Below are 11172 nucleotides of genomic sequence, written 5' to 3'. Positions count from 1 at the left end.
GAGGCGCCGTCTGCAGCAAAAACCATTCTGTAGCTCTGTCAATTTGTCGTCGTGTACTGCCCAGCCGCCCGTTCATGTCTTTAAGATTTGTGGAAAAGTTCGGTATAGCGCGCTTGTAACTGTGAGGGGTCTGTACTCACGTAGCAAACCTGCATCTCCTCCTCTCTTCGGCACCAGGATCACTCAGCCACATAGCCAATCCTCTGGTATCGGTTCTCCTGCCATGATGCCCGAGAAGATATCTGTCAGCTTCTGCCTTGCCTCGTCTCCTAAGCCTTTGAGCAGCCCCGCAGGTATGCCGTCCAGTCCTCGGGCGGTGTGTGCTCCTATGCGTTTAATCGCTCTGTCCAGAGCTGGACGGGTCACTTCCCATTTCACATTATTGCTCAGGCGCTATTCGTTGATGGGATTATCGTCAGTTGTTTTGATCTTGGTTCACCATTGCTGAAATCGTACAGTTTAGGCATGTGGTCTGCTAGGTGCTTACCGATGTCCGATACTGGCTGTCCCGTATCCTCGTGCCGAATTCGTGGTACCTTGGCTTTCCCACTCAGGGCTGACACGTTGGTCCAAAATTCCCTGGCTCCGTTGCGTCCGTCCGCTGTGAAAGACTGGAGTTGTCGGCTGTTGCGTTCGGCGATTTTGCTTTGGAAAATTGTCTGCATAGCCTGTTTGCCGTTTAGGTGTTCCTGCCATGCTTGGGGAGCATCACTTGCGGAAAGGGTTTTCACTGCTTTCCTGTGCCGGCGGTTTGCCTCTTTTCGCTCCTCCAAGGCTTTCCGCACCTCTTAATCCCACCATCCTTTTCGTCGCACCCCTCCACGTGAGTTGTAGTGGAGTTCGTATTTCCGCATTAAGCGTCGCAGTTCCTCCACGAACTCTTTATACTTGATAGGTTTGGAGGTCTGTAGTCTGTTCTCGAACTCCTGGGCAATGTCTTCGTACGCCGCTTCACGCAGGAATCGTTGCGCAGGCTTCCGGCATTGTCGCTCTTTTTTAAACCACACGGAGGAGCAGATAGTTAGCTTGATCCTATTGTGGTCACTCCCGATGCTGAAGTCTCCCACCTCATCAATGTTGATGTGCTTGACCTGACGTGCCAGTCGAGATGAGACAAGTACATAATCAATACAGGTCCGACTGTTTCTGGCACACCATGTAAATTCTCCTTCGCAATCTGGCCGAAGGTTGGCTACTTCTAGGTTGTGCCTTTTTGTATATTACTGCATGAGGTCGCCATTGAAGTCTAGGAATCCACCAATCTCTTGAATGTGGCCATTAAAGTCTCCCAGAATCAGCACTTCACTCTCCGTCTGTAAAAAAAGATGATGTACAAATAAACGCTGCCAGCGAGTAGAGGCAAAGAAGAAGAAGTAGATCACGTTCGATCACGGCAACGATGGCTTCTGCCTGAATTCTTCCGCGCCAGTTAACCTCATAGCGTCCATACATTTTGGTGCCGAAAACCCACGTGCGGACAAGTCTTCCCTCTACGCACGACGAACAGGACTCTACTTTCGCTTCGCGTCGCGGGCGGTGAGGATTCGACGGATCGTGGATGCGAGGATCGGCGTTGGTGCAACGACATCAGGCAGCAGCACTGCTCTCCCAATGGATCGACTCAAAGGCAAGCGATCTGCACGACGCGCGCAGAACACAAAGATTATTCAAGAAGCTCGAATTTTACTAGACTCCGCTAGCGTCGACATCGCGAAGCTCACAGCCGTAAAGCAACGACTCTCCGCTAGCAACGATGAGCTGTCTCAGATTAACCAGCAGTATGAGCAGTATATTCCGACTGAACGCATCGAAGAGGAGTATACAGCTGTAGCGGAATACCAAGATGAAGCGGTCAGCATGCTCGCCGAGATAGGTTGCAGACTTTCCCAAATGGAACGAGCACAGGCCGGCCATGCGCAAGCTGCCAGCGGTGAAAGCGCAGCAACGACTTTCAGGCACGAGGCTTCCGCAAGATTTATGGCACCCCGGTTGCCGCAGCTGCAGATCCCAACATTCAAAGGAGATATCGCACAGTGAACAGGCTTCTGGGAGCAATTCGAACAGCTTATTCATCTGAACAACGACCTGACGCCATCCACTAAATTCTACTACCTGAAGAGTTTCATATACGGTGACGCAGCAACAGCAATCGCGGGCTTGCCCACGACCGAATCTTGCTACGCCGACGCAGTGCATATGTTGAAGGAAAGATTCGGCGATAAGACGATGATTATTCAGCACCATCTGACGGCGCTGAGAAATCTCCCAAGGGTGACATCCGCCAACGACATCCGCGGTTTGCGAAGATTGTATGATGCCACGCAACTGAATATTCGCTGCCTAGGAGCCCTGAACGTGCCGACACTGACGTATTCAGCTATGCTCATCGATATCTTGCAGAAGGCTCTACCGCGGGACATCGGTCTTTCTTTCACAAGAGAAAAACGGCACCGCGCCTTGACAAGGCCCACCGAAGTACGTTATGCTCAAGCCTCCTCGTCGAGTGCACCAGCAGAGGCGTCAGCCGCGTCGGATGCCGAGCTAAATGACCTGTTATTATTCTTACGAGTGGAGCTCGAAAGTAGAGAGCAGCACGAACTGCCACATCAGAGACCTGCTTTGGAGGATCGCTTGGACCGACGAAATTGTGGCATCCCAGCGGCATCCGTATTGCATACCACATCTATACCAAGGTTCAAGTGCTTCTTCTGCGAGATTGATCAGCACGGGACGCGCAGCTGCAACGCTGATATTCCTCTTGCAGTCAAAAAGGAGCAGCTGCAGAAAGACAACCGGTGCTTCCGCTGCACGTCAAAAGGCCACCGAGCGAAGGATTGCCGCGTTAAGCTTACCTGCAGTTCCTGCCGCGGAAGACACGCTTCCAGCATGTGCGACCCCAATTACAGGAGGGCTTCGACGACCGCAGGAACGCCAGGAAGTGCCACCGTATGCATTTCTTCAAATGCTCTTTCGTCCTGCGAAGACGTATCATCAACTAGCCAACCACCTAGGGACAACGCGGTCTATCTTCAGACATTCAGCACCCAGTTGGTCAACAACGACAGCAGGCAATTCGTTCGAGGTATTCTGGATGGCGGAAGCCAAAGAAGCTTCATTAAGGAAGATGTGGCCAGTAAGCTTAACCTGAAGGTGGTCAGACAGACCCGGTTGGCATTGAATACCTTCGGAAGCACTTGCTCTTCAGCTGCACAAAAGCGGAACGTTGTTGAAATAGACCTTCGAAGCAGAGACAAGAAGGTTGACCTTCGCATAGAAGCTGTGGTTGTCCCTGCCATTTGCCACGGTGTGACTCTATACCATCAACGAACAATGCATTCATTCTAGAATTAAAGAGACAAGGCAAGATGCTCGCGAACGACTACCGGCCTAAGGACGCACCAGACACCGGAATCGGTCTGCTAATAGGTTCTGACTATATGTGGCAAACAATCACCGGTGAAGTTGTGCGATGTCCAGACGTGCCAGGTCTGGTGGCAATGGAGACAATATTTGGTTGGACGGTACAAGGACCTATCAGTCAGAAGACCCTTTTGGACTGTGGCACTCACCTGCTTGTCAGTGTCTTGCGTGTGGATGCAACCGAAGAGGAATCGACTGCAGGAATTCTACAGTCTTTCTGGCGACTCGAGTCTATGGGCATTACTGACTCCAATGAATGTCTCGCTGACCGGAACATTCTACAGTTTAAGGAGACCGTTAGGAAGTCAGGCGGCCGGTACTCGGTGGCCCTACCATGGAAAGAAGATCGCAAGCATCTTCTAGGCGACAATCGGGACACAGCAATTAACCGGCTCCATAAGCTCGTCAGAGGACTCTCGCAGCATGATGGCCTAATGGAGAAATACGACACGACCATACGTCAATACTGGCAAATGGGACATGCTGAAGTGGTGCCGGAGCGACAATCTGATAATGCCGTGTACTACATGCCGCATCGCGAGGTTGTACGAGAAGACTCACTCACCACGAAACTGCGAGTAGTGTTCGACGCCTCGTCCCATGAAAAGGGATATATGTCACTGAACGACTGTTTGGACAAAGGTACAAACCTGAACCCGGATCTGCTTCGAGTGTTGCTTCGTTTTCGACGCCACCCGATAGCCATCAACGCCGACATCGAGAAAGCTTTCCTGCAGATAGAAATACAGGAATCGGATCGAGATGTATTTCGGTTTCTATGGTTCGAGAACGTGCCCCGTGGTGAAAACGACAACATTATCGAATGGCGAATGACACGTGTGCCATTCGGGTCGACATCAAGCCCTTTTCTGCTGATGGCAACGATACACCACCACCTGGACAACGTAAGCAGTGAGCAAAAAACATTGGCCCGGACGCTGAAGCAGAGTTTCTACGTGGATGACCTGCTCGTAGGAGCCGACAGTTTTGACGAAGGCTTAGACGTGTACGAGAAGGCAAAGTCGATTTTGGAAGGCGCTGCGATGAACCTTCGGAAGTGGAAGACAAACAACGCTCAACTCCAGGAAGTGTTCTCGAAAAGCGAAGAGTGCCTGGAAGGATTGGACAGTACTTCAGCAACGATTCTAGGGATGCACTGGAACACCGAAGATGATTACTTGGCATGTTCTTCAAAGTCTGTCACGCGGTTCCTGCTTTCGGTCAAGGAGGACTCAAAGCGGACCATCTTAAGAACAGCTTCCAGAATATTCGATCCTCTCGGTATTCTTTCGCCTTTCACGATAATAGCGAAGATCTTATTTCAGAAGTTATGGCTGTTACGGATACCGTGGGATTCCAAGTTACCCATGGAAATCGAGAAGGCGTGGAAAGAATGGTGTACTGAAGTTGCTCAGTTACACCTTATTAAGATACCGCGCTACGTCATGAGTCATCCGAAAGAAGATATCACCATGACGCAAGTCCATATCTTCGTGGATGCTAGTCCAAGGGCCTATGGAGGATGCGTGTACCTTAGAACGGTGGACCGCAATGGCAGTTGTGGTACGAAGATTGTCGTGGCTAAGTCTCGCGTGGCACCCATAAAAGCCTTGACCATGCCAAAGTTGGAACTAATGAGTGCAGTTGTTGGAGCAAGGCTACTAAAATACCTTAGGAAGTCATGGGACACGGTTCAGTTCTCACATATAATGTGGTCGGACTCGACAATTGTTCTGAGCTGGATACGGGCACAGCAAGATAAACTCAGCCCCTTCGTGAGAAACAGAGTGGCCGAGATAGCCGACTGCACCGACAAAGGGCAATGGCGTTATTGTCCTGGGGAGCAGAACCCAGCTGATTATCTAACACGGGGATTATCAGCGGCAGTGCTTCGGGAAAGCGTCAACTGGTGGAATGGCCCAGAATGGTTAGTTCAACCTGAAACCGCTTGGCCCATCGAGATCACTTCGGTTGCCGCCCAAGAAAACAGCTACGAACCAGAAACTCTACAGACAGAACTACTGCTACAGACGCAAGAACCCCTTGAAGATGTCATGAACGTCAAGAAGTACAGCAGCTTGACCAGGCTTCTTCGCGTCACAGCGTTGGTTTACAGATTTTTGGAAAGGACGCGGCGCACCCGTGCACCACATACGGGGCCTATTTCTGCAGAAGAGCTAAATATGGCCGAGAAGTTTTGGATAATAAGAGCACAGCGAGAAGCTTTCTCTCAAGAAATAGAGCAACTCTCCAACGAACGCGCGATCTCAAGGCGGTCGATTCTTCATGACTTGCATCCATTTTTGGATGCAGAAGGACAACTTCATCTGCGCGGACGCCTACAGAGAGCTCAACTTTCAATTCAAGAAAAACATCCACTGCGTTTGCCTCAGAACCATGAATTTACGAGACTGGTGATCATGGAAGCACATTGCCGCATTTTGCATGGTGGAGTATCAGCCACACTGACAGTAATTCGTGAGCGGTTCTGGATTGTTCATGCACGCCAGGAAACAAAAAAGTTGATCAACAATTGTTACCTTTGCAAACGATTCCGAACAAAGCCCATGAATGTGGAACATGCCCCACTGCCGGAAGACCGAGCTACTATGTCTCGCCCGTTTGAAGTTGTCAGCATAGATTTTGCAGGCCCGTTATATATGAAACTCAACCAGAGGGAACCCCAATGTACCAAGGTTTATATTGTGCTATTTACCTGCGCAACCACAAGAGCGGTACATCTAGAACTGGCAGATTCTCTCTCATCAGACAGTTTTGTACTTGCCTTCAGGAGGTTTCTTGCTCGCAGAGGAGTGCCTATTACTGTGTACTCGGACAACGCATTGACGTTCAAGAAGGCAAGCAAAGAGCTACGTGACATAGGGAAGCTTATCAATGGATCCCCGTTTGCTGCATTTCTCGCCAATCATCGAATATCATGGAAGTTTCTTGTGCCTAACGCCCCGTGGTGGGGTGGCTGGTGGGAAAGGCTCATCCGGTCGATCAAGTCAGCTCTTCGAAAAGTTCTCGGGAAAAGCAGTCTAGGAAGCGAGGAACTGATGACGTTGCTTCAAGAAGTCGAAGCTGTTATCAATTCTCGTCCTCTGACATACACGTACACGCAGGCAGGGGAACCGTCACCGGTGTGCCCGGCTCAATTTCTCACCGGGAGTTCCATCCTGGCTCATCCGGATCCTAGCCCACGTGAAACTTCAACCTGGCCGCAGACTACTAGGAATGGTGTTATCCGAAAGCTGGAGTATCGTCAAAGACTACTGAATCATCTGTGGCAAAGATGGAGAAAGGAGTATCTCCTGGAACTGCGGTCTCTGCATCGGTATCCGCAAGGACCTAACCGAAGTTTAACAGTAGGCGAGGTCGTACTACTGCAAGACGACAAAAGGAACCGGTGCTTTTGGCCGCTAGGCCGAATATTAGAAGTACACCCTGGTCGTGATGGACTGGTGCGGGCTTACACCATAAAAACACAGAACGGAAAAGTGTTTAAAAGACCCGCTCAAGCTCTGCATCACCTGGAAATGCCCACTACATGCGCGGCGGGGCAGGATGTAAAAAAAGATGATGTACAAATAAACGCTGCCAGCGAGTAGAGGCAAAGAAGAAGAAGTAGATCACGTTCGATCACGGCAACGATGGCTTCTGCCTGAATTCTTCCGCGCCAGTTAACCTCATAGCGTCCATACACCGTCCCCCGCCGCTGGATGTCCTCACTGATGCACTGCGTAACTCGAACGTTACCGTCGTGTTGACCACTCGTGACTGTTAGATACAGTACACACGCGATTGTAGGAATCCCTAAGATTGTTCCACGGATCCACATGTGTTAACTACACTGGCACTTTAGTGCCACATAACAGGCAGCGCCCCTGGCAGCCGCGGCGCGAAACTAGCGCGTTTTCAATGGAACTAGCGAGTTTTTTCCCGAATAATTAAGTGCAGAGGGTGAATGATGAAAAACGCTGACCACAGAACGCTTATGGGAACCTAAACGCACGAGAGAACTGCAGCGATCATGTTGCAGTAAGCTTTAATTTTGTTCCCAGAGCAGTTAAAGATTAGACAATGGGAGTCTATGGAAACTACGAAAAATGTGGCCTGTTTTACGAGACAAAAACGCTCACTGTGTTAAAACTAAGCAAGTTATGTTAATGGTCAGGAAATCACATGTAGTCCTGACACTCAGCTTTCGTTTGAAGCTATTGTGAACTCGCCGCAATTGGCACAACATTGTTCCCTAACGCGTTTTTTGAAACGCCGTCGTTCAAATGCTTGTGGTAAATTGATAAACCCTTGCTTACCACCAGCGACAAGGCGTCGTCCGTGGCCGAGTGAGCTTATTGCTCACGTTCGGAGCGCGTCCTATCCAGCCCCCTCCACCACACCAGCAGCCTCTGGACGTGCATTTGGAGCTGGACAACCTAAGCAAAAGGTGAACACCGGTGTGCGAGCTCCACCAGTCAGCCGTGGCGAAACTCCACGACAGGCTGTGGGGACATCTCCTGGTGTTCACGGACGGGTCTGTCCGGGACAGCCCCCGCTCGTCCGCGGCTGCCTGTGTATTACCAACGAATGGGACGACCATCCGGTGCCACCTTCCCTTCCACGCCAGCTCCACTGCAGCATAATTAGCTGGCCTTCACTTGTCAGCCGACTACCTCGCTGCTATGCCACCGCAGCTGCCCGTTGCGATCCTTTGCGACTCCCGGTTAGCCCGACAAGCGCTGCTGCAGCCAGACCACGGTGTTAGAAGAGCCAGACCAAGCCGGCATACCGTGGCGTTACTGCACGCCAAGCTAACCACCATCGAAGCTAGCGGCGTGCGTCTGTCCCTCCACTGGCTTCCCTCGCACGTTGGGATAGCTAGGAACGAGGAGGCAGACGCCGCCGCTAAGGCAGCACACCACGGCGATACCCCAGTCACCAAGGCGGTAGCCCTGTCGGAGTACTCCCAGCAACGACTGCGGCAGCTGCCACCAGCGGCCCACCCTGACACGCGGGTGGCAAGCGGCAAACCACCGCCTCCCCTACCAGAGACCGGCCTGGAGAGACGCGAGCGGTGGTTCCTGCTTCGCCCACGGACCGGCAGCGCTTGGCCTGCGGCACGCATGTTTTCCAAGAATCGCTGCTCATCGCCTGCGTGCCGCAGATGCGGTGACGACGAAACCCTGCCCTGCCCTGCCCACTGAACGATGCTTGATGGCTCGCCGCTATCGCCTGCTCGGCCTCCCTGCGACAACGGTGGAGGACTTCCTTTTTCCCACACGGTCGAAGCTACAAGCCCTGCGAGCCTTCCTCGAGTTTGCGGCTTCTGCGGACCTCGCCGCCTTATAGATGAACGCTTTGGCTGCGAGCTCCCGCCTTCGTTGACAAGACACTCTTTCCACGCGACCCACTCCTTTCTATCTTCTTTCTTCTATCATCTTTACTTCCCCTTCCCCATCCCTAAGGGCGCTGAGCCGTGCCCCCACGACGGGAGGCAGAAAATAGCGTCCCTTTTTATTTCTTCTTTCACGAACCACTCTCTCTCTCTCTCTGAGCGCGGCATCACCGCGCCGTCATCGGTTCGATTCCAGGCCATCCTGGCATCGAATCACCTGTTTTTTTTTTAAACACGAAAGTGTTTTATGCCGGGGTACACCAAGACTTCAGTGACGTATTTCCGTGACGGAAATGACGTTAAAAAATTTGCACGATGAGTGGCAAAGGAAAAAAGTTCCGTCAACGGGCATCGAACCCACGACCGATCCGTCCGCAACAGATGCCGGGCACCCTGTCCACTGCGCCACGGTCACAGACACCAGATGCTTTACAAACGCACCTTTTATATCTACCACTCTACCGGTCGGCGGGGTGGTGTTTCCCTCTGGGAGCGGTAAAGTAATTCGTCATTACTGTGGCCTCCGCTATTAACACCTGCAACGCGTTACACGTCCGTCCCATTCGGCGCGTTTTCAATCGAAGTTCTATTTTGTCAATGCCTTAAAGGGGTACTGACACGAAAATTTTCAGTTGTCGTTTTTTTGCGTCAAATGAAAGGCCAAGCCCTCAAGAGCCTAGAAAACGTAGTGCTAAGCGCGAGTGCACACTGAAAAAGTCATTACAGTATGTTTTTAAAAGCTAGTTTCGGTTCCTACTGTACCCTGACGTCACGACATGGTATGAGCTTCTCGTCACGTGCTCGCACAATATATAGTGACGTTTCCACGGCCGCTCCGCACCGTGGCTCCGTTGGTGACGCACAAGCAGCCATTTTGAATGTTTTGGTGACGCACGAGGGTCCATCTTGGAAGTTTTGGTACCTGACGTCATTACAACTAGCCAGACTGCTGCGTGAAGTCACCAGAATTAGTACTGTAGCCTGACTTCAAGCTAGTGTCGATGTCAGTAGGTTCGCTATGAAAAAATTGACATTAATATCAAAATAAAATATCTTACCAGCATTTGGTGAGCTGCACATTTGCTCAGAGCCGTCTTTGAATATATGGGAGAGCAAACTCACCTTCGAAAAAAGGTGTCAGTACCCCTCTAACACACCGCGAGGAGGCGATCTCACACTGCGAGGTGGCGATTTTACGAGCCCAAGCGTCGTAAAAGCGTTGGCCTCGCTCATATCGTCACGCTAATACTAACCCAAAATAGACCATTTTCAAGCACACGAGCGCCACCAACGGACGCGCAAGCGCTCATGGGAAAAGTGTGTACGCCGCAGCAGCCGCCGCGACGAGCGCGCGGGCCTCGCGCTGTCGCTTTGCGTTTGCGCCGTGCCAGGACATCTTAGACGCAGTGAATTTGGCAAGGTGCAACATGTGACTGTGCAATTCAATCACGAACTTCAGTGTTTAGCTGCGACGGCCTCTCGACGATTTCCATCTGTCCCACTGTTGCACTAGCTGAGCGGCTCAGAAGCGGCACCTTTTACTTATTACTTTTTTTTTGCGCCGGTGCGCCTTACGGCATAAACGAAAAAAAAAACACAACTCGGTTGCCTGTGAAGTGCAGGAGCGGTGTATGATTCGCAGATGCATTTAATTGGAATCAACGTCTATGGACATCGTGTAGTCGACATTTGGGGAAATGAGATACATTCATTGCGTGGCTCGCACCATATATGTAAAGAACGATAACTGCCTACTAACCTTCGTTGGTACTATAACTACAAGTTGGAATAATACTTAGAACAAAGAAAGAAAAAAGCAGTACAAGGAAAAAAACGCACAAACCATCTAGCACTAACCCACTACTGAAAGTTTATTAAAAAAAGCATATATACAAAAATGGGGGTGCATTGCGCATGCCATAATGAGGCACAAATAGTCAAAGAACCAAGGCGCGTGTTCACGGTCGATTAATAAAGTTGAATTCCTTGTGTTTTAATGACTGAGATGGTTGACTGACACATCGTGTCGCGTTGTTTGTGACATGATATGCCTCCAAAATTTCTCGCGTTGTCTGATTAGGTTGATGGTACAAAATTACTGTGCTTTCGAAGATGGGATTACATTTGCATGACTGACATAGCGATGTAAGATGACACGGCTCCATTAAATGAATTTCGACGCTCGCTGAGGCGCATGTTAATACATCGACCAGTCTGGCCAATGTACATGTGGATACAAGAAAAAGAAATTTGTGGTGAACTCCTACACAATTGACAAAACAATTGGCATGCCTCTGACCGCATTTTTCTTTGCCCCCTGAAGAACCCTGGCGACATTAATGCGACTAAGCTTA

The 11172-nt window shown here is 50.7% G+C and overlaps 1 protein-coding gene across 1 annotated transcript; it reads left to right on the top strand.

The window, feature by feature from the left end:
- Positions 1-226: 226 nt before the first annotated feature.
- On the top strand, positions 227-7874 carry LOC119381044 (uncharacterized). Its single transcript, XM_037649035.1, has 4 exons — positions 227-293; positions 3346-4601; positions 5734-5802; positions 7746-7874. The coding sequence occupies exons 1-4, from the start codon at positions 227-229 to the stop codon at positions 7872-7874; spliced, it is 1521 nt and encodes a 506-aa protein (XP_037504963.1).
- The last annotated feature ends 3298 nt before the right edge of the window (positions 7875-11172 follow it).

Source organism: Rhipicephalus sanguineus, chromosome 2 (genome assembly GCF_013339695.2).
Source record: "Rhipicephalus sanguineus isolate Rsan-2018 chromosome 2, BIME_Rsan_1.4, whole genome shotgun sequence".
Classification (NCBI taxonomy): Eukaryota; Metazoa; Arthropoda; class Arachnida; order Ixodida; family Ixodidae; genus Rhipicephalus; species Rhipicephalus sanguineus.
The sequence above is the reverse complement of the archived record's forward strand: the minus strand, read 5'-3'. Positions and strand labels throughout refer to the sequence as shown.

Bases quoted from the DNA above. Each gene is read 5' to 3' on its own strand.
- LOC119381044 (XM_037649035.1), top strand. From the start codon at position 227: ATGCCCGAGAAGATATCTGTCAGCTTCTGCCTTGCCTCGTCTCCTAAG. The intron at 294-3,345 runs GTATGCCGTCCA...CATTCATTCTAG, and splicing joins GCCTTTGAGCAGCCCCGCAG to AATTAAAGAGACAAGGCAAG. The intron at 5,803-7,745 runs GTTTGCCTCAGA...GCTTACCACCAG, and splicing joins TCAAGAAAAACATCCACTGC to CGACAAGGCGTCGTCCGTGG.